This window comes from Pollicipes pollicipes, unplaced genomic scaffold (assembly GCF_011947565.3).
Source record: "Pollicipes pollicipes isolate AB1234 unplaced genomic scaffold, Ppol_2.1 Scaffold_4295;HRSCAF=5057_pilon_pilon_pilon, whole genome shotgun sequence".
Lineage (NCBI taxonomy): Eukaryota > Metazoa > Arthropoda > Thecostraca > Pollicipedomorpha > Pollicipedidae > Pollicipes > Pollicipes pollicipes.
Window position 1 is genome coordinate 42,279,008 of NW_023596461.1, and position 21,558 is coordinate 42,300,565.

A 21,558-nucleotide genomic window follows, 5' to 3' on the forward strand; every position below is an offset into this window, starting at 1 on the left:
TGTCCGCCACTCACAGCGGCACTCTGGACGTCACATTCCACGTTCAGTTTCCATTTCCATGCAGTCGGCAAGATGCCGACCGTTTGCGTGACTTATCCCTTATTTCTCTAACAACGGCTAGATATTCCATATTTTCAGTTTTGCTGCCCTATCTCAGCTCGGTGCCTGCGTCTTGGCGACTCGCCCAGCGGGGACCCCGTTCCGTCGCCCTCCCACCGGCGCAGTGTCCTCCGCGGAGCCAGCACCTGTGTCCGACTGACCCGCCCGTCGCCCGCAGGGAACGAGGTGGTGTTCCAGTGCCGGGACGAGGGCCCCCGCCGGATGCCGGTGCGCTGGTCCCGCGGCGACCGCCCGCTGCCGGCGCGCTCCATCCAGCGGCAGGGCCGCCTCACCATCCCCGATGCCCAGGCATGTGATCACACAACCGGACGGGCGGGGTGGGGTGGTGGTGGTCGGAACGGAGTCTGTATTGGTGTCTTGTCGATTGGTGTATTCCAGCGTTAGCGTGGAAACATCTCGTGCCATCCTGAACGCCGTCTCTGCGTCTCCAAGTATGGTGGAAAGGCAACTCACATTGATAGTTAAGGATGCAGGATGTGGCTGATTTTCACTTTTGATTGAGTGTTAGACTGCACGCACATCGTCAAGTTATAGCAAACGGCATGTGTCATTGAAGAATATTTAGTGCTAATTGTTTGGCGTCCTTCCAGCGAATAAGGCTGATTGGGGGATTAGTACCCACCTGATTGTTTGTGCCGCCTGGGCGAGGCCGCGTGAGTCGTGTGGATGGACCGATCGGCGCTGATCTGCTGACTGCCGCTGACCGGCTGGGGGCGTCTGGCGGGCAGACAGCCGCTGACCTTAGTGCGCGTGGACGCCGACAGGTGGCCGACGGCGGCACGTACCTATGCGAGGCTGAGGGTGTCCCGCCGGGCACCGCCGGCGCCTCTACCACCGTCCTGCTCCAGGTGGAGCCCTGTGAGTACCCACCGGCGATGTTATCACCGTCCGTGATGACGTCACCTCTGGCTGATGACTGTACCCTGAAATGACGTCACCTCGGGCTGATGGCTGACCCTGAGATGGCGTCATCCATCTCCGCTGTCCGCTGGCTATGCCCTGCGACGACGTCACCCTTGTCTGAAGGCTGGCCCCCGTGATGACGTCTCTGTTGCCCGCCGGCTGGGTCCTGTGATGACGTCATCACTGCCCGCGCACTCGACGGGCTGCGGCACGCAGCAGCGGTGGCAGCACTGTTGTGCCAGCTGCACCGCCGACGAATTATGGTGTTTGGGCTTCAGCGCGCGTGCCCTGACATACAACGATGAGCAGGTCATCTACCATGCAGAAGATGAAGGGCCCCGGTTAAACAGGCGTGGTCGAGTGGGTTGCCAGCCGGAGGCGCCCGTAGAGTTACAGGCCGACAGCCGAAAGCCAGGAGCGATCGGGGCTATACTGGGACGGCGTCGAGGGTGGGTGTCAGGGCTGGTCTTTGGGAGGGCGGGGGGGGGGGGGGTTCGTGGGAAGAGCTGTGGTGCGCGTCAGTGATGTGGGATGTGCCGCGGCGTGGTGTTCGCCTGAATGTCTGACGGAGCCACGGTCCGCGGCCAGGCCAGGGAATGTCGGTGACGGGAGTTGGGCGCGTCATAGCGCGTCGTCAGCAGTACTGAGCTTGGACGGAGTGGTGCTCTCGCTGGGCGTCGCTGACATCTGCTGGGGGACTGAGACGCGCCAGCCGCGGGCCCTCTGTTTTCTTAACGAACAGCACGGCGACGGCCTTTCCGGTCATGATCTCAATGTTTGTGCGGGCGATTTGGCCGGCTTCCGAGCAACAGCGGGCGAAGGCCGGGCTTATCGGCGGCGCGCTCTGAAGCTGGGAGCGGCGCGCGCCGGCGGCCGCCGCTTCCTGCCGGCCACGCGGCGGCGCCCACGCTTTTTTGCCGCGCGTGTTTACTCTGAGCAGTCTAGTGTGTCGGGAGTGGGCCGCGCTAGTCGCTCCTTTCCAGACGACGTTTTTCGCTTTCACAATGGTCTTGGTTTACATTAGGGCAGCAGTTGGGGCGCCACATGTGGTGCCGCCAGCAGTGGGTGCATGCGACATGATCTGGGCGTGGGAGGTGTTTAGGTGAGGGAGGGGGAGCGGTACTGCTGCGTCAGCACAGAACAATATCAGGGTCCTGCAAATGTGATGACTGTCAACGGACTTGTGCTTTGCCTTGCGCCGAGCGCGAACCATTAGGGGCAAGGACCTGGCTGACATTCGAAGCCTCACTGGACCACCGCATGTTAGGACGAGTGACTCAGCTTGGGAGACAGCCGTCTGCTGTGAACTGGAGCGGAGCCCTCAGCGACATCTGGAGTATCGTCTGCTCCTCGGTATTCTTTGGCCAGTCGGCTTCTGCTCCCAGGGCGCTTAATGTAGCAGCACGTGCTGTGCGCTGACCTGATGAAAGCCTGGCCTGAGGCTTGGAAACACGAATACGCTTTGACCTGTGACAAATTCCATACTAATATCAACGACATGTTGGCCTGCACTCACTAACTCTGTCCAGCCGCCGGGCTGTGTCCCCCGCGCGTGGTGCTCGGGACCCACCGCCTGGTCTCGCCCCCGCGCTCCTACAACCGCTGACCTCTTTACAAGCTGCCTCGTTCGCGCTCGGCTCACCGGAGCGCCAGAAGGCGTTCGAGTCGCTGAGCCGCGTATCGGGCGAGTGGCAAGCGGGTCTGGAGGCGCTGGACCAGACGCGCTCCAAGTACCCGACTGGCCCTCTCACCAGTTTCCTGCTGTCTGTGAGCTACAACGGCGGCAAGTTCCGCCGCGTGCACAACCACACGGCCAAGTCAGGTAACGCACATCACTCCGTCCGCTCTGGCCAGCGGCACGATCAAGTCAGGTAACGCGCACCACTCCGTCAGCTCCGCCCAGCGGCACGATCAAGTCAGGTAACGCATATCACTCCGTCCGCCCCGCCCAGCGGCACGATCAAGTCAGGTAACGCACATCACTCCGTCCGCCCCGCCCAACGGCACGATCAAGTCAGGTAACGCGCTCCACTCCGTCCGCCCCGCCCAGCGGCACGATCAAGTCAGGCAACGCACATCACTCCGTCCGCCCCGCCCAGCGGCACGATCAAGTCAGGTAACGCACATCACTCCGTCCGCCCCGCCCAGCGGCACGATCAAGTCAGGTAACGCGCACCACTCCGTCAGCCCCGCCCAGCGGCACGATCAAGTCAGGTAACGCACATCACTCCGTCCGTCCCGCCCAGCGGCACGATCAAGTCAGGTAACGCGCACCACTCCGTCCGCCCCGCCCAGCGGCACGATCAAGTCAGGTAACGCCCATCACTCCGTCCGCCTTGCCCAGCGGCACGATCAAATCAGGTAACGCGATCAGTCAAGAACGTTGGTTGTCTGGAATAGGGTAACGGCTATCTTGAAGAGGGTGAGGATCAGGGACCAAAGATTCCGACTGGTAGAAGGTTGCTTCATTCTTAGGGAGACAATGATCTGTTGTGGACAAGTTGTATGTTCGCCCAGCGATAGCAGAGAGGAAGAGGACCCGAACAATTCAGGTAACAGGCGCGTGCAAGGCCGGGACAGGATGCGCGTCCTGACGACTCACTGTTACCTACGGAAGGTGTGTATTTCATGATCAAAACCGCGACTTGGGTGAGACACCCAGGACCTCCGCCATCACAGGTTGTGTATCAGCATCATCGTGCGTTTCCCTTCGCCACCGATAGAGGACTCTTGCGAACTTCAGTGCTGGTTGGGACATGCCAGATCGTGTCGGTGTGTGGCTCCATTTCCCCACCCGGGGAGCGTGTTGCCAACGGCAGCACCAGCCCACACCTGTGCCTCTCTGCCCTGGCGTGTGTCCTGGCCATGGGTTGTGGTGGTTGTCACGTGGTCTGAAGTCGCACGAAGTGCTCCCACTAACGTTGTACTAACTTGTACGTTTCCCGCTTTCTGCTTTGCCATGGATCACTGAAACGGTGAGTTCTCCAACTGCATCTTACGAACCGATCTTGCCTTCGGCCGAAAGCTGTTTATTTTTGTCCGGTGGGTACACCCTCTGGCAGCGGCGCCAGCTGCCGCCCACGTCCACGCTGCCTGCGCCGCGTCAGAGGGCGTACGGGCCTGCAGGAGCCGCAGGAGCCGGGCGCCGGGCGGGGTGGCACTGGGAGGAGGGGGCGTCGCTCGCTGGCTGCCCTACGAGCAACAGGGCGCGCTCGCGCGCGACAACCATGAGGTTCGCCTTCTGGCTGACTGTGTTGGCGCTGAGCGGGTTGGCGGGAGCTCAGAGGAGTCGGGGTGAGTAGCCGTCAGTCCGCCGTGTGTCCTCCCTGTCTCCCGCTCTTTCTCTCTTCATCCTCTCGCTCTTCCACGCGCTGCGCGCCAAGCGGTGCCTGCTGGCTCCGGTCGGCGTCCCTCGGGTACCGCTGGAGGCGGTCGTTTGGCGCTGGTTGTAACGCGCGGCGGCCTGGTGCTGTCCGCTCGTGCGCCCTGGGAGCTCGCAATATATCGCTCGGCCGACGGCGGCAACGGCTTTGTCGCGGAAAGCGATATCAAAAGACAACCACCCCAGGCTGGAGAGATGTTCTACACCAGGCAAGGTTGCAAGAGAAATGATATTTTCTGACTAGTCCAAGACGAGAATGCAAAGACCTGTCTCTGGCTTTTGATGTTCTGACCGCGCTCATCAACTGAATTTGATGTGTGCACAAAAACTCGAACACGTCCTGTGGTCGTTTTTGCTAGAATGGTGGTGGAATGTCTTGTTTCGAAACGTCCACTGCCCTGAGATGTGGCCGTCTGCTTCCTCGCCATAAACGGTAGTACAGACGTGGATAATAAATGATACGATGGCTAGCCCAATTCTTGGCCACATAACATAGCGTATCTCCAAGCAGCCCGAACGGAACCCCTTCACATCGTAAAAAGTCACACAAGTACAGTGCATGCTCTGTACCCATGCGTTACCCGTGTTTACCGTGGGCTAGACCTCTGGATCCTACATAAATAAGCGTATTCCTGGATGCAAAGCCTTTCGTACGTCATCAGGGGCGGCACGTGTTTCGAATTCCTGAACTCTATGACACTCGAAGTGGCTTTTAATCGCGGCTATCACTGGCCTCAGCGTTCTTTTTCCCGCAAAAGCATAATCGACATTTCCGGTGCAGCATGTTATGCGACAACCAAATAGTGATGCATGAAAAATATAGCTCAAAGACCCCAAGAGTGCTAATTCTGCCAAACTAATTCGGATATTAGACGTTAAGCTCATTTTGGATCAACATGATATGCAGTAAAGTAGCCAGAGACTCGTGTGTTTTTTAGCGGAATTTATATTTTTATGGGAACGTTGTTGAATGTCAATGTTGTTGTCTTCATCTTTATATCGCTTAGTCATTGCACACGCACACGGGATGTCAAAGCATGCACACGGGATGTCAACCTGGATAGGGTCAACCTGGATAGGGATAGGGTCAATCTGGGGAAGGTTTGCGATTGTCGGCCTTGCAAAGTGTCAGTCTAAGTTAAGCGATTGCTTATCTCGATCCGCGGCTGCCATCCAGTTCTCTTTTTGTCTTCAAAGCTTCTTATGTTGCATATTTTGGGGCAAGGTACACCGTAGGCTTGAGCCGCGTTGACGGTATTTTAGTATGTGAGCATTATAAGGCGCTGCAGTGTTTGACTGCGCAGATAAATATAATCGTGAGCACTATAGCAGGAAGCAAATCTCCATTCCCGATGCACCGAATACGTCCCGTCCCGACGTCATAGGTCCCATAAAGAATGCACGTCGCCCACTGCAGGCATGGCTGTGCGTCGCTTTCGAACATAATTGGATCACGATATATGCAGATCGTCGCATTTTCACGTAATTGCTGTGCATCACATCAAGCCTGCTGGAACGTCTGTTGGGGAGGACACCATCGTGATGGGACGTCTGTTAGGGAGGACACCATCCTGCTGGGACGTCTGCTGGGGAGGACACCATCCTGCTGGGACGTCTGTTAGGGAGGACACCATCCTGCTGGGACGTCTGTTGGGGAGGATGCCATCCTGATGTGACTAAGAGCGGAGGCAGCAGTGGCTGAAGTGAAATGTTCCGCGTCAGTTCACTGTGCTCCCACCAAACAATGACCAAACCCAACCGTCATCGTCCCTTTGTGATACCATTGTAGCTATTTCTATTGTTTCCGAACGCCGTCTGTGATATTCTTGGTTCCGTCTCACGCATCTCCAAGTTGCTTAGTTAAGACTACATTAGACCAATGGTCGCAGTTCTCCGATCATTTGGACGCCAGCGATGCGCGGGACAGGAACGGGACATGACTTGCTCCAGGGTATCAACGGATGACCTGAGCATTGGTAAGGGTACCGTCGAGGAGTGCTGGTTGCTCCATCATCCGCTTTTCGGAGAACTTGCTATGTGAGGCTAGGCAAATCTAGGCCAATTCAAGATATGATGATTTATATATAGCAACGAAGAAAAAGATAGCGCCAGTCCCTGTTAAACGCGTCGGAGTTGTTCGCGCCGGTCAATAAACCTCGTATTTTCCCGCAATGTTAGCAGCTTTTCGGTATCGAGCATACAAAACGAAAAGCAAAAATGTCTCGCTGTAAGCCGCGCATACCACCTGCACTCAGTAGTTGTTGGATACCGTCCACTTCCATATACTGAGAGGAACAGGGTGTGAACATGCTCAAGCTATACACTGTGCGGTCGACAACAAAAGCTACGGTGTCTTGTTCGATGCCTCAATTTTTCACTAGATGGCTGATGGTCCTGGATGTTCACCAAGGCCTTTGCTAACCTTATTTGTCCGCTGTTGGTCTTGGTGACCGACCCGACATGCGCGATCTGACATGATCTTCCATCATGGTTAGGTGATCTGACATGACCTGCCATCATGCCTAGGTGATCTGGCCCGATCTATCGTTGTCCACAGATGTCCTAAAGTGACGTGACCCCAAATGAATTGACTTGAATGACGCCAATCCGAAATGAATAACTTGATCCGCCATCGCCACTAGGTTGTGTGATCTGGCCTGCCATCTTCACTGGGTAGTGGGGTTTGGCCTGTCATCTGTCATCACGTTATCTCCAGATGACCGGCCGTGGAATATTATCATCAAATGACCTGCACTCATCTAACCTACCGTCGTCAGATGACACCCGACCTGCCGTGATCCCCAGCTGACCGACCTCAACCTGACCTGCCTCGCCTTCAGATGGCACATCCTGACCTGACCTACCGTCTCTCTCCCGATGCATTGGCCCGACCTGCCGTCGTCCCTTGTTGACCCGGCCTGGCTTGCTGTTATCCTCACTGACCGGCCCTGGCCTGACCTGCCATCACCTTCAGATGACTCTCCCTGACCTTATCGGCCGTTGTCCGCAGATGACCGCCCTGTTCGACCGCCGTCGACAGCCTGCGGTCTCCTGGAGGCGACCTGCGCCGACGGCACGTGCATCCCCAAGGGACGAGTGTGTGACGGCGAGCGGGACTGTCCGGACGGCTCGGATGAGAACCGCTGCAGTGAGTACCGATCTGTCTGGCCGGCTCGGATGAGAACCGCTGCAGTGAGTACCAGTCTGTCCGGACGGCTCGGATGAGAACCGCTGCAGTGTGTACCGACCTGTCCGGACGGCTCGGATGAGAACCGCCGCAGTGAGTACCGATCTGTCCGGCCGGCTCGGGTGAGAACCGCTGTAGTGAGTACCTGATGCGGTTCTCATCCGGCCGGCTCGTATGAGAACCGCTGCAGTGAGTACCGATCTGTCCGGCCGGCTCGGATGAGAACCGCTGCAGTGAGTACCGATCTGTCCGGCCGGCTCGGATGAGAACCGCTGCAGTGAGTACCGATCTGTCCGGACGGCTCGGATGAGAACCGCTACACTGAGCACCGATCTGTCCGGACGGCTCTGACGAGAACCGCTGCAGTGAGTACCGATCTGTCCGGACGGCTCGGACGAGAACCGCTGCAGTGAGTACCGATCTGTCCGGACGGCTCGGATGAGAACCGCTGCAGTGAGTGCCGATCTGTCCGGACGGCTCGGACAAGAACCACCGCTGTATGTACCGACCCCCCCGGCCGGGGGGTCCGTGTCTGGGATGTCGCGGCGGCCTCCTGCCTGCACTGGCCGGCGGACGCCTGGCAGCAACGCTGATATACCGTGTTGCTTTCTGCCTGCTGTTTGCAGGACTGCTCTTGCTGTCGGTGTTTGTTGCCGTTCAGCACTGGCCATGGGCTTTGCGTCCAGTTAAGGGGGGGGGGGGAATCAAGGGGAGCTTTTCTCGACAGGATTCACCCCATTTCAAGCACATTACTTGTGATGCCCTCCCCCCTCTCCACACACTTACACACACGCACAAAGACACACACACACACACACACACACACACACACACACACACACACACACACACACACACACACACACACACACACACACACACACACACACACACACACACCACACACACACACACCACACACACACACCACACACACACACACACACACACACACACACCCACACACACACACACACAGCACACACACACGCACACACACACACACACACACACACACACACACACACACACACACACACACACACACACACACACACACACACACACAGACTACATGAGCTTTAGGCACTGTCCGCTGTGCTGTGTTTTCTCACGCCTCTTCATACACAGCTTACTGTGTATGAAGTGTCTCCTGCCCGACACCGTCTCGAAACCGCTCCTACGCTCCCCATGGGCCCAGGGCGGTCCGAAGGCCTCCCGGGGACTTTATGTGCCGCTCCCCGCTGTCCCACCGCCCATATAGGGCCGCTTATCTTTGTATATCAACGAAGGTCCACATAGGGCATGAAGGCGGCTGCCAACACTGACCGCCTCGGGAGCTGTTGCAGACGCGAGCTTTTTGATTGAGTCATGACCACCGCTACCAGGAAATATCAGCGTTGGGTAAATATTGAGACGCGGCGCATCTGGTGGCTGCAAATCAAGGGATAATCGGACATGACTCTTTTCAAAACATTGGCATCCGCAAGTGTGCATTTGGGCCTCATGTGAACCGAGGCATATAATTCAAGTTTATTTATCGCTTATGTTTAATCGGGACAGATGATATTCGCACCAGCGTCCATGGCTGTTGGCATGCGCGGTTCTGACCCGGAACAGGGGCCGTGAACTTTGTTGCCATGCCATGGGTACGGCGATCGCACGAGATTGCCAAGTGGCAGTTAAATTGAACACCTTGATTGTGCCAGTGTGTTCCCGTGTGGGTTTGGTCACGATCTGGGTACAGCTTACACCCTCTGGCATTCGACCCGGAGCGTACCGGCGACACCAGGCCAGTCCTGGGCAAAGAAGTGGAGCAGACTTGTTTTCTTTTGCGCCAACAGATGCCAGATCACAGAGTCCAGATTACTTAGAAGGACATTTGTTGTGTTTTTAGCTGCTCAGGCATTCATATTTAAAAAGGAAAATAGCGAAATGTTTAACCCGGCCAGCTCTGTGCCGTTCACCAATGTGCATGCCGACAGCGGAGCGGCGTAGTCGGCCAGCTGGGTGGTTCCGCCCGGGAGGCACGATCGGGGCGGGGCCGCCGGTCCAGCAGCCGCCTGTTTATTTGCTCAGGCGGTGTGATGCTGGAATCGGGGACAGTCGAGCCGGCGGGAGCGCGACGCCGCGAACAGCGCGCCGGTGCGGGCCGGGCCGCGGCGCCGGCCGCCCCGCCCCGCCGCCCGTCATCAGCCGAGGCGTGTGCTGCCGCGCCCGGCGCACCAGCCGCCCCCGCACGTGCAGCAGCCCTCGGCGGGGGCGTGCAGCGGCGGCCGCTGACTCTGCAGCTGGCGTCGGCCGGCGGCGCGCGGCGGTGACGTGACCCCAGTGGCCGGGCCGCCGGACGGCGGTGGCGCTGCAGGCGGCGGCCGCCGCCGCGGGCGCCGGTTTTTATGGCCGGCGGTCGGCCTGAAGGGCGGCAGAGTGGTAGACGCCGTATCCGCCGCCTGTTTATCCAGCCGTCGGATCGCCAACGGCCGGAGCTGGATGCCCGCGGCGCGGCGCTGAAGTGCACGCTCCGGGGCGGAGGGAGGTGGGCAGCGATTCCCGGATCGATGACTCAAGTTGGATGACTTTGAAGGGTTCTCAGGGCAGGGTGTGTCAGGCAGAATGTGGTTTGTCGAAGCAGCCCGGGGAATGCGCACCAGACAAGGGTGGCTTAGTCCCAACGACACGCAGACTGGTGGAACGAAAAGTTCCAGCTGGAGAGGACAGGGTCCTAGCTATAGTGTGTGTGGGGGGGGGGGGGCAGATGGTTCCCATGAGGACTGTCCCAGCTATCCCAGCTGTCGCTGCTCCCTCTGGCCGGGGGGTGGAAGCGAGCCAAGCTCGCCGAGTACGGCCACTGATGTGGCGTCCAATCCAGGCTCGTACGGTGCTCTGGGTCGGCTCTAGCGGCTGGGTGATGGGGAAGAGGCTGGCTGCCGGTGTGGGACTTACTGACGTTTTTAGCCACAGGTCTTGTGTTTTGTCTCGTCGAATGGGTAGGCAGTTTCCTATTGGACTTTGTATATGGTGTCGCAGAAATATTCTGGTCATAATTTTCTAGAAGCATTTGTATGTTAAGAAGACGCATGGAAACGCATGGGACCACAATCCCTATATCACTGTCTTCCCAAGGCACACCAAGTCCATCAGTCTGTGCAGAGTAATCGTAGCTAAAACACTAAACACTGCAGGACAGATATGTTCTTCATCATTGCGTTTCCCGTAGCATGCTACGATGCCGCCTCACTGTTCGACGTCGTCAAATGATAAGATCGCACATCAGGAGACTGAGATGCAATTTGATCTGGCCGAATATTTTTTCGTACATTTTCCGCGAAAGCCATTTGTGGAAACAATTGTAGCTCTGCTGAAAGATAAGGAAATTTACTGGGAATGTATGGTATATGTAATATTTCCTGGTGAGGCCCATCCCACCAAAAAATATATACCTGTGGACTTATAGTCACTTGTAAAAGAAGCATAACGCACGGTAGGTCGTAACGTTATACAACGTACTGCATTTGTGTGGACATTTGAGGGGAATTTGGGAATAGCCCGGCTTGAAATGTCTTCGAAATTAAAAAATCCGGCTGCTCTGACGTGTCAGAGTACAGCGCTGTTGCCCGCATAAGCTGGCTGCGGAGCAGTCGCGGCTTCGTTGCATGACCTGCTGCCTGCGTGCGTGCTGCTGCTGCTGCGTGTATGTTGACAACTGACCTTTAAAAAATGTTTAGGAATTAGTAAAGACGGAATTTGTGGGGATAGTTTTTTTTTTAAAAATGCGAACCATAACATATTGGTTTTGCTTTCGGGTGCAATACTCACGCAGCTCACAAAATAAAACTGCAGCAGGAAACGTCCGTTTCCCCGACCTGTCTCTCCGCGTTTCGCTCGCGACACGGGCTTCAGAAGTGCGGAGTTTCTGCGGAGTGAGCCAGGGCGCGCCCGCCGCCTGTTGGTGTGCCGTGCTGCGACACGTAGGGCTTGGCTTCCTATCGGCTGCCTAACCGGCTCCACGCTCCGTCGAACCCTGAACTTTATGCTGTGCCGCACAACACTGTATTCCCGAGCGCAGCCCCGCGCATCGGGTAGAAAACGGCAATTTGCATCTTTTTATGCGCGAAATGTAAGACATTCGCCTTTTCTTAGTACGTTTTGATTGTATATGATGGTGCCTAACTGCACCAGGCGGTACACTTTTACTTACAAGGGAGCGGGGGCTTTGCAGATCTGTTGCTCCCCCACCTTGGTAGCGTTTTTACGAGGCACTTCTGACGGCTTCACATTGCGTCGTAATCGACGTTGATGTGTTAGATTGAGGGAGAGAGAGAGAGAGAGGGAGAGGAGTTACCGCACCCCGTCTGCAACATGTGTGGATTCGTGGGCATTGGCGCTTGCAACGATTCATCTGCGGTGATCGTCGAAACACGAAACCGGCCTTGACGTCAGCCACCCTGTTGTCGCGTGGGCGCTGCAGCCAGCGGCCTGAGCGCATCTCGCGCAGCCGTTTGATGGCGCAATTTCCGGCCGTATATGAGACAGTGATATTGGCCAGTGCTGTTTTTCGCCGGCTATCAGTAATGCGGTGGGGCAAGTAATGCGGTGGGGCAGTGTTGTTATGTCTGGGTGGTGTTTTGGGCCGCCGCGCAGTGTGCACTCTCCCGAGTATGATCTTCAGGGGCCGCCGCTCTTAATTCGGAAGTTTGAGACGTTCTTCACTACTCCAGAATGAGATTATCTCTAGCGCCGTTCTTTGTCGTGGGGTATTACGCTTTGGAACGCCGCTCACTGTCCTGAACTAATGCCACCGAGCGGTGGTTACCGTCGGCATTCGTTGGGTTGTGGTGCGCCCGCGAGCGCGCTCACCGCGGCGTCCGGATCTCCCCAGACCCGTCCGGCTGTCAGCCAAATGAGTACCAGTGCGCCAACCAGAAGTGCGTGCTGAAGACGTGGCGCTGCGACGGAGACAACGACTGTGGAGACGAATCGGACGAGCAGGGCTGCGAGCCCAGCCCGCCAGGTGGGTGGAGTCGTGTCAGAGGTCACCAGGCCGGACAGAGGTCCACAGTCGCGTCAGAGGTCACCAGGCCGGACAATCCCGCTACAGCCCGTCGGTCGGCCCAAGCCCTTGAAAGCCCACGTAGTAGGCTGAACTTCTTCCCCATCCACCAGATGTGGAAGGTATCTCCAGCTGACGGAAGTGTCATGCTCTCTTAGAACGCGCTGAGCATGCTAATCTTCTTTTTACACTCCCTGAGGCACTAACTTGATGTGCTTGCCGGCCCCGGGACGTGGCGATGCAGACGTCTGTCCGGTGGGCTCTGGCTGTGTCGCCTCGAAGTGCGCCTACGGACGCGTCAGCCACGCGGGCGTCTGACGGCGCCGCCTCGTCTTGCCAGGCTCGCAGTGCAACTACAACGAGTTCCAGTGCGCGGCTGGCGGCCAGCCGAGCGCCCAGTGCATCCCGCGCGCCTTCCACTGCGACGGCCAGGTGGACTGCCAGGACCGCAGCGACGAGATCGGCTGCTGTGAGTCGCCCGCACGGAGAGCACCATCAGGGAGCGGGTGGCCGCGGCCGCAGACGGCTCACTGGCAGGAACACGCGGCACTTGTACAACGAGGACTGATGCGGGTGCTGCAGACTGAGGACCTGGTGCAGGGATCTGCCGGATGCTAGCCAGGAGTAGCGAGTCAAGTGCGCTGCTGTTGAAGTGAACTCTAGCAGTCAATCAGACCGGCTCATATTCTGAACCAGCGTGGCCAGTGTCGCACTTGACCAGCCTGACCTGTGTCGCTCTGGACCAGCGTGGCCAGTGTCGCGCTGGACCAGCGTGGCCAGTGTCGCTCTGGACCAGCGTGGCCAGTGTCGCGCTGGACCAGCGTGGCCAGTGTCGCGCTGGACCAGCGTGGCCAGTGTCGCTCTGGACCAGCGTGGCCAGTGTCGTTCTGGACCAGCGTGGCCAGTGTGGCGCTGGACCAGCGTGGCCAGTGTGGCGCTGGACCAGCATGGCCAGTGTGGCGCTGGACCAGCGTGGCCAGTGTCGCTCTGGACCAGCGTGGCCAGTGTCGCTCTGGACCAGCGTGGCCAGTGTGGCGCTGGACCAGCGTGGCCAGTGTCGCTCTGGACCAGCGTGGCCAGTGTCGCGCTGGACCAGCCTGGCCAGTGTGGTGCCGACTGACCGGGCCGTTGGTGTTCGCAGCCGCTCCTCTGATCGGAGAGCCGCCGCCGTCCATGCTGAACGTGCAGACCGGGGACGTGTTTGTCATCCGGTGCCGCGCCGTCGGCACGCCCGTGCCCGAGATCTCGTGGCGCCTCAACTGGGGCCACGTGCCGTTCAAATGTCGTCAGGAGAGGTGAATACCTGGCAGCGCGCCGCGCGTGGTCCAGGCCGGCAGACCCTGCCTCTGGCTAGTCCCCTCCAGCGACGGGGGCGCTGAAGTTGATCATTCGTGTGCTGAATGCGAGTAATGATTCAAAATGTGTGTTTTATGAAAATAGATATGTCTGTAATAAAACATCATCAACCTAATAACTTTCCTTCTTATGACAGCACACGTTCAGTTCAGTAGCGCGTTCTGCACCGTGCTTGTTTTATGACGTTTTGTCTGTGTCCGTGCTGATTAATGTATAACAAATATTGCCCTGCTGCCGCTGCTGTCCATCACGTGGCGCTGCGTTGCGTCAGACCTAACAGCCGACCTGTGGCCGCAGCTCGGGCGGTCTGGGCACACTCACCTGCCCGAACGCCCAGGTCTCGGACCAGGGCGCCTACTCGTGCGAGGCCATTAACATCAAGGGCTCGGTGTTCGCCGTACCGGACACGATCGTCATGGTGTCGGGCAGTGGCGGCATCTGCCAGCCGCCCGACTTCAACAGCGCCGCGCTCACCAACGCAGACTGCCAGCGCTGCTTCTGCTTCGGTGCCACCACCGACTGCTTCAGCGCCGGGCTGTCCATCTCGGAGGTGCGAGTCCGTCTCCCGGCGCGAACGTGATTCTTTTCACCCCCGAGGCTCGTTTTGTTCGTGTCCACCCGCGAGGTGCGGTGTTGCCCCTGCCTCTCTTGCAGTTGAGGCATTCATCTCGTTATCTCCAGGGCGTAGTATTGTTCAGGGCGTAGTATTGTTTTCGTCCTCGTCCCTGGCCTTGTTCATGTTCGTCTCAGGGCTGAGGTGCGGCCTGTCTATCATTGGCAAGCGCCCAACCTGGATTCCTGGGCGCTGCTGCTTGGTTGTGCGCTGGCTGTGCGGGACCGGAACGCGGCGCGGCTCCATTATCACCATGCTGCCGCAGAACCTCCTGCGCGGAATGCCTAAGCGGCTGGAATGCCCGAGACACTGTATAATGCTGCTGCTGGTCGTAGCTGTGCAACCCCAATGACGTCGCGCTGCGCTTCGTACACTGTTGTGACACTACCATTGATGACAGCTGCTAGAGCCGAGCTTTAGCGACGTCATGTCATGCTGTGTTGCCTTAAATTATTGTGACGCAACCACTGTAGGCAGCTGCTTCATCCCAGTGACGCTTCGCCGCGCTCCGTGTCGAGTACACTGTTGTGACGTCACCGCTGTCGGCAGCTGCCGGAGCCAAACCCAAGCGACATCTCACTGCGCTCCGTGTCGAGCTACTCTCCGGACTTCATCATCGAGCCGGCGACAGGCGACTCGAGCCGTTACCTGAGGTTCGGCCCGGGGGGCGCTGTTCAGGTCAGTCCGGACATGGCGCCTGCTGGAGGGCAGCAGGCTCGGCTGGTAGCCAGCTGTAGCAAGTTGTGTTTTCTGAGTTTTGGTAACGGTTTTCATGCCGCATCTTGCACCACATAAAAATATATGGTTCTTAGTCCTGGCAAACCTCTTTCAAAACTTGATAGGTCTGTGTTATTATGTCGCCTCAGCTTTGTTCCACACTTCAGGGAATCGCTAACACTAACATGTCGTGTAAGCCTGTCCGATAATCGCTCTTTGAGGCGCAAATCTGCGGCACCGCGCATTTTCCGCTGGACGTCGCGCCTGTCGTGTATCAAGTCACGCATGCTGGGCGTACCGCGGGCGGCAACCATGGGCGCGCGGCGAGCGTGCCGAGGGGGGCCTGTCTGAGCGGTTCGCTCGCCGCCCTGCCGCAGGTGGTGTCTCCGCCGTTCGTGGACGGCTCCCTGTACTTCTCCATGCCGCCCAGTCACACCGGTCCCCAGCTGAAGAGCTACGGCGGCTACCTGCGCTACACGCTGAGTCCGCCGGGCGGCGCCGACCGGCGGCAGCCTGCCGTCATTCTGAGCGTGAGTCGGCCAGCAGCTGATAAGGGGCGAGGGGTGACCGCGCCGTCAGCTGGGGCGCCGGTGCTGAAGAGGGCATGGGGCATCGCCGGAACGATCTGTGTTCGGCCGCGTGTGTGACGAGGTCGCCGACAACGGTGCGCTTTGACGGGGTCGCCGGCAGCGGTGTGCTGTGGCGGGGTCAGCAGTGTGCTGTGACGGGGTCGGCGGTCATCAGTGTGCTGTGGCCGAGTCAGCAGTGTGCTATTACGGGCAGGCATTCGGCCGTAGTGTGTGGCATGGTGCGTTTTCGGCCGTGCCATCAGACCGTGTCTCTGTTCGGTCTTGTGATCTCGCTGAGATCACGTTCGGTCTTGTGATCTCGCTGAGATCTTGTTCGGCCGTGTGATCCGAACGGGTCTGTGCCCGTTGCCATGATCCGGTCAGGTATTTCTTCAGCAATACGAACTGACCGGGTCTGTGTTTGGGCGGATGATCTGACCGGGTCTCTGCTCGTTGGTATAATCTGACCGGGTTTGTGTTCTACCGCATGACCTGCCCTGGCCTGTGTGCAGCCGTACGCTCTGACCGGCCTGCCGTCACCGACAGGGTAACGGACTGGTGATCTGGTATACCCCTGACATCAGCCAGCCGGGCAGCACCAGCATCCGCATCACGGAGGGCGTGTTCTACAAGACGGGCGCCAGGCGCGACCAGGTGCCTGCCACCCGCGAGGACATCATGATGGTGCTGGAGAACATCGACTTTTTCCTCATCGGGTACGGGTCTTCCTCTGTTGGTGTCAACATTGTCTCTCTCAGTCCATCAAGAGAGTGTCAGTTACTTGCACGGTCGCTTACAAAGTTTGAGCTGAGTAAAAACAGCATAGCCTCATTTTCACAATCTGGCTCTCCCGTTGCTGACCTGAATTGAGCAGACGTGAGGTGACCTGACGTGACACATGACCTGTTCTGGCCTGAGATGACCTGCCCTGGCTTAATGTGACCCGGCCGGACCTGACCTGACCTCATGTACACGGCAGGGTGCCGCGGTCTTCGGACGGCCGGTTCCAGGGCGAGCTGTCCGCAGTGCGCATGGAGTCGGCCACGGTGGCGCAGACTTCCCAGGGCCCCACCAACCTGGTGGAGGACTGCAACTGTCCGCAGGGCTACTCCGGCATGTCGTGCGAGGTGAGGCGGCGCCCGAGCACGGGGCAGAGTTTCCAGTCTCCCCTGCGCAGAGGGCACTCAAAGCAGCGATGTGCGGCGGCCGTTAGGAATATTCGCGGCGCCTCCGAGTTTGATGCGCGGGCCGGGCTTGACGCCGCCCCTGGAGCTGTCTGTTGTGTCTGCAGGAGTGTGCTCCTCCCCCTCCCCTCCGGCGGTGGCTGCGCTGATCGGTGTCTGCTGTCCGCGCCGCAGGAGTGCGCACCAGGTTACATCCGCCAGCAGACCGGCCAGTGGCTGGGCCGCTGCGTGCAGGAGCCGCAGGACTGCGCCCCCGGACAGTATGGTGACCCGCGGCGCGGAATCGCGTGCCGGCCCTGCTCCTGCCCCGGCACTCCGGCCCAGTGAGTGGCGGCGGCACTCCGGCGCGCTCAGCAGCGAGGGGGACTTCCCCGCACGTGGTTGACAAGGGCGCTTCGGTGCCGTCGGTACCAGAAACACGACGGCTTAGCCAAAGCCAGAGACAGTGGCGCATAGTCAAGGCCAGGGGCAGTAGCGCACAGTCATCATCAAGGAGCACTAATGCACAGTCGGCACTGGGAGGCACTCCGTCATAGTCGGTACGAAAGACGTCATCATTAGTGACCATCATGGGTGTTCCCGACGTTCGATAGTCGTAGATCTCTTCGTAGTCGTTGCAGAACAGTACAGTATAACGCCGCTGTGTAGTTTTGATGGTCAAAGTTGGTGATGTCGTAATCGCCTTCGACTGTAATAAGCCCCCGCCTCTGCCGTCGTCATGGGGCACCAAGCCGGCGTAATCCCGCCTGGCCGGTGCAACAGCCTGACCCGGCGCCCGCTCGGTCGGCAGATTCGGCCAGACGTGTCGACTGGACTCCGACAATCAGGTGACCTGCGACTGTCCGGCGGGCTACATCGGTCGCCGCTGCGAGCGCTGCGCGGCCGGCTACCGCGGCGACCCGCTGGCCGGCACCCCCTGCTCACCCGGTACGGCAGGCCGCCCTGGCCGGTCCCTACCGACCCGGTCTGCCTCAGTGAAGCCGCTGCGGGCAGTGTCCCCGCCATGCCGCTATGTCTCGCAATGACGTCTCACTGGGTGGCGCTGTTCTCCTGAGTTTGGTTTTATCTGAAGGGGTTCGTTAGTTCTCTCAGCATCTGACCGGATCGAAAGCAGTGTTGGTTGCGAGGCCATTTTACAGCAAAGTCTTACCTGCCGGGACTCTCCCGTTTGCGTTTTCCCCCCGATACTTATCTACGGGTACTTAGGACCCGACTTCTCAATTCAGCCATGGCCGCCCGTGCCATTACCGATCTGGTTGTCGACAACTGAGCCGCGGGCGACGCGAGCCTCGCAGTGCGACGACGCGCCGAGGTCGCGCTGACGCGCGCTCGGTGCCGTTCCGGCAGGGGACCAGTGTGACCCGGCTGGCTCGCTCCAGAGCACGCCCGACCCGCGGACAGGCCGCTGCGACTGCAAGGTAGGTGGCGCGGCGCCGCGGTCTGGTCCCCCACCGGCGGCCCGGGGCCTGGCTCGCGACCACGCTTGCGCCGGCCACTGTGTGTGTGTGGTGTGTGTACGTGCGTACGTGTCGTGAGCCCTGTACATACCACCCAGCCCGCTTCGCTCCGCCCGGTAGATTAGGTGCGCCATGGCGTCCGCGACTTGACCTGCTGACGAAGGTCAGGGTCGGCTACTGTTCCCTGGTGCACTGCCGCATACAAGGCAGGCAGTCAGCCCGCCCGCGCGCTCTGATGCTGAGAGCGGACCCTGCGCGGCTTCAAATGACCCTGCGCGGCTTCAAATATCCATGATCATTAGTCGACCACAGGTGACACTCTGTAGTCACGATTGTATTCAGACTGTGTGCCTAGGTTAAACAAATTCATCTGAGGTCATGTCTCTCTTCTGCAAACATCGCCAGCACTGCAAGCATGGCCCGAGCGCGGGGCAAACTCACAGCGTAGCAGATGCACAGCGTCTCCCGGTGTTACCTCTTCAGAATTGGCCACCTGCAAACACACTTGCATTTCTGTTCGGATGTCTTATGGGGAGACTTATCTCTGCACTGAAACCCGGCTGGCTCTCATTTCGGGAGATTGACCGTGTCTTACTCTGGCTTGTTTTCTTGTCTCCCTGCACCACCTCTCTGTCTCTCGCTGGACCAACGCGGTGAGTCTCTAGCCAGCTGTACCCTCCCTCTCGAACCGGCCTGCGTGTACCCGCTTACCCCGTAGATCGCCGCCGCGTAATCGTTCCCGATCGATCGCACTGGTTCCCACCTGTATCTTCTCTTTACGTACCGGCACATCAGCACCAACTGCCGAGCTGCGACGACCTAATGGGAAGCGTCGCAGTGCGCGTGCTGTATCTGACCACGCTGACCACGACGCCATGCTGCTGTCACCGAAAAATCGACGCCATGTTGTTGGCCTTAAGTCGCCGGTCGAAGCACGGACGAAACAATATCGGCGACACGACGTGGCGTGCTGGACGTCGCGGACGTGCTGACGTCTTTCGCGTGAAAGGACGTCAAGACGCCTTGCCAACGTCCATGACCAGCTGGTTAGCATCGGTCGTCCCCGTCATGCGTGTGCCACTGATAACCTGGCGGCATCTGTGGCGCAGGAATTCGCCACCGGCGCTAAGTGCGACCAGTGCAAGCCGCGGGCGTTCTTCCTCAGCGACAAGAATCTGCACGGCTGCATCAACTGCTTCTGCATGGGCGTCACTGACCAGTGCAGCTCCTCCAACTGGTACCGCCAGCAGGTGAGCTCAGCTGGAAGGGTGCCCCTCCCCCAGCCCCGCTCCGTTCGCGGACGCGGCACGTTTGATCCCGAAGCTGGGCGGACGCCTGGTCGTGCCATGCCCGCCGCCAAGGCCGCGGTCGGGTGAGACCTCCGATGGTCTCCATGCTCGTGTGTAACGATAATCTGTAACGTGACGGCGGTCGGCTCGCTGACGCGTCTAGAAACGGCAGCGTGCTCCGCCCGCTGGAGAACGCTGGAGTACGCTGGAGTACACCGGAATACGCTGAAGTACGCTTGAGTACGCTAGAGTACACCGGAGTACGCTGGGGTACGCTGGAGTACACCGGAGTACGCTAGAGTACACCGGAGTATGCTGGAGCACACCGAAGTACGCTGGAGTACGCTGGAGTACGCTGGAGTACACCGGAATACGCTGGAGTACGCTAGAGTACACCGGAGTACGCTGGAGTACGCTGGAGTACGCTAGAGTGCACCGGAGTATGCTGGAGCACACCGGAGTACGCTGGAGTACGCCGGAGTACGCTGGAGTACGCTGGAGTACGCTAGAGTGCACCGGAGTATGCCGGAGTACGCCGGAGTACGCTGGAGTACGCTGGAGTACGCCGGAGTAAGCTGGGGTACACTGGAGTACGCGGGAGTACGCTGGAGTACACCGGAGTTTGCTGGAGCACACCGGAGTACGCTGGAGTGCGCTGGAGTACGCCGGAGTACGCTGGAGTACGCCGGAGCACGCTGGAGCACGTGGCGAGGTGGCCGCGCGTGGCTGGGGCAGCCTGCGCGTGGGCGCTGACGGTCGGCCCCCTGGCTGCTGGCGACAGGAGTCTGCGGTGTTCACCAGCAGTGTGCAGGACTTCGTGCTCACCGACGAGAGGGCGCAGCAGACGTTCGACGGCGCCTTCGTCAACTCGGACGCCCGGGAGGCGGTCTACAGGGACCTGAGCCGGCTCGGCAGGAGGGTGAGCATCACTGTCAACTTCGCCACCGGCAGGCTGTAGCTCTTGCCTTCGACCTTTTCAGCTTGTTTTGTCTGGACAGAGCAGATTGCCGAAATTTCATAGGTCGGTGTTCTTTGCCCACTTATGCTCACAGCCGGACGTTTCTGTTTTGTATGCGTCTTAGCCCAAACCGGCAGAAAAGCCCATTCCACCGGCGTGCCCATTTCTGAGCGAGTGATATGTACCCGGCGCTCATTTCAGCCGCTGTATTGGCGCCTGCCGGCCCGGTTCCTCGGCGACAAGGTGACCTCGTACGGCGGCTCGCTGAGGTATAACCTGCGCTTCACGGCTCCACCCGGCGCCCAGCCCGCCTTCCAGAGCTACCCCGACGTGGAGATCTTAGTGAGTTACAGAACTACCTGACGTTTTGTTGTATAAGCCAGTCAGATCGCAGACATTTCTTTTATCACAGAACTGTATTGCTTGTTCTGTAGAAGTCCTATCTGATGGTACCATGACATTACAATGCGACACTTGTCTTTGCCTGTAAGGTAAACACCATTGGTGTTTACCTTCGGGGTAAGGACATCTGCGTGTTGAACTTATAGTAGCAATGTCTTCCGTACTGTTCCGGTCGCCTCACGTTTCCAGGCATTGGACTTCGGTAACATGACCTGTTGCCTCGACCCTGTTGCCTCGACCTAATGGTAAAACACATGCCCTGTTGTCCCTGGTGACATTCTGGCCATTGCCCACGGGTTAACGACATTTGCTCTCTTGACCTGGACGCGGCGCCACGAGCCACGACGCCTCAGGTTAACGATACCCGCCTG

General features: G+C 58.9%; 1 protein-coding gene across 13 annotated transcripts in view; it reads left to right on the plus strand.

Annotated features, from left to right (window-relative positions):
* The window catches only part of trol (terribly reduced optic lobes), a 113,130-nt gene that overhangs the window by 59,270 nt on the left and 32,302 nt on the right, over positions 1-21,558 (plus strand). For all 13 annotated transcript variants that reach the window (XM_037219830.1, XM_037219835.1, XM_037219831.1 and 10 more), the window contains 17 exons: positions 278-408; positions 885-978; positions 7,416-7,553; positions 12,472-12,603; positions 12,983-13,111; positions 13,784-13,937; positions 14,296-14,548; positions 15,161-15,289; positions 15,706-15,858; positions 16,444-16,613; positions 16,877-17,024; positions 17,256-17,404; positions 17,872-18,008; positions 18,429-18,499; positions 19,648-19,788; positions 20,609-20,746; positions 20,987-21,127. In XM_037219830.1, the coding sequence (XP_037075725.1) occupies positions 278-408; positions 885-978; positions 7,416-7,553; positions 12,472-12,603; positions 12,983-13,111; positions 13,784-13,937; positions 14,296-14,548; positions 15,161-15,289; positions 15,706-15,858; positions 16,444-16,613; positions 16,877-17,024; positions 17,256-17,404; positions 17,872-18,008; positions 18,429-18,499; positions 19,648-19,788; positions 20,609-20,746; positions 20,987-21,127 (2,408 nt within the window). The remainder of the gene's footprint in view (positions 1-277; positions 409-884; positions 979-7,415; positions 7,554-12,471; positions 12,604-12,982; positions 13,112-13,783; positions 13,938-14,295; positions 14,549-15,160; positions 15,290-15,705; positions 15,859-16,443; positions 16,614-16,876; positions 17,025-17,255; positions 17,405-17,871; positions 18,009-18,428; positions 18,500-19,647; positions 19,789-20,608; positions 20,747-20,986; positions 21,128-21,558) is intronic.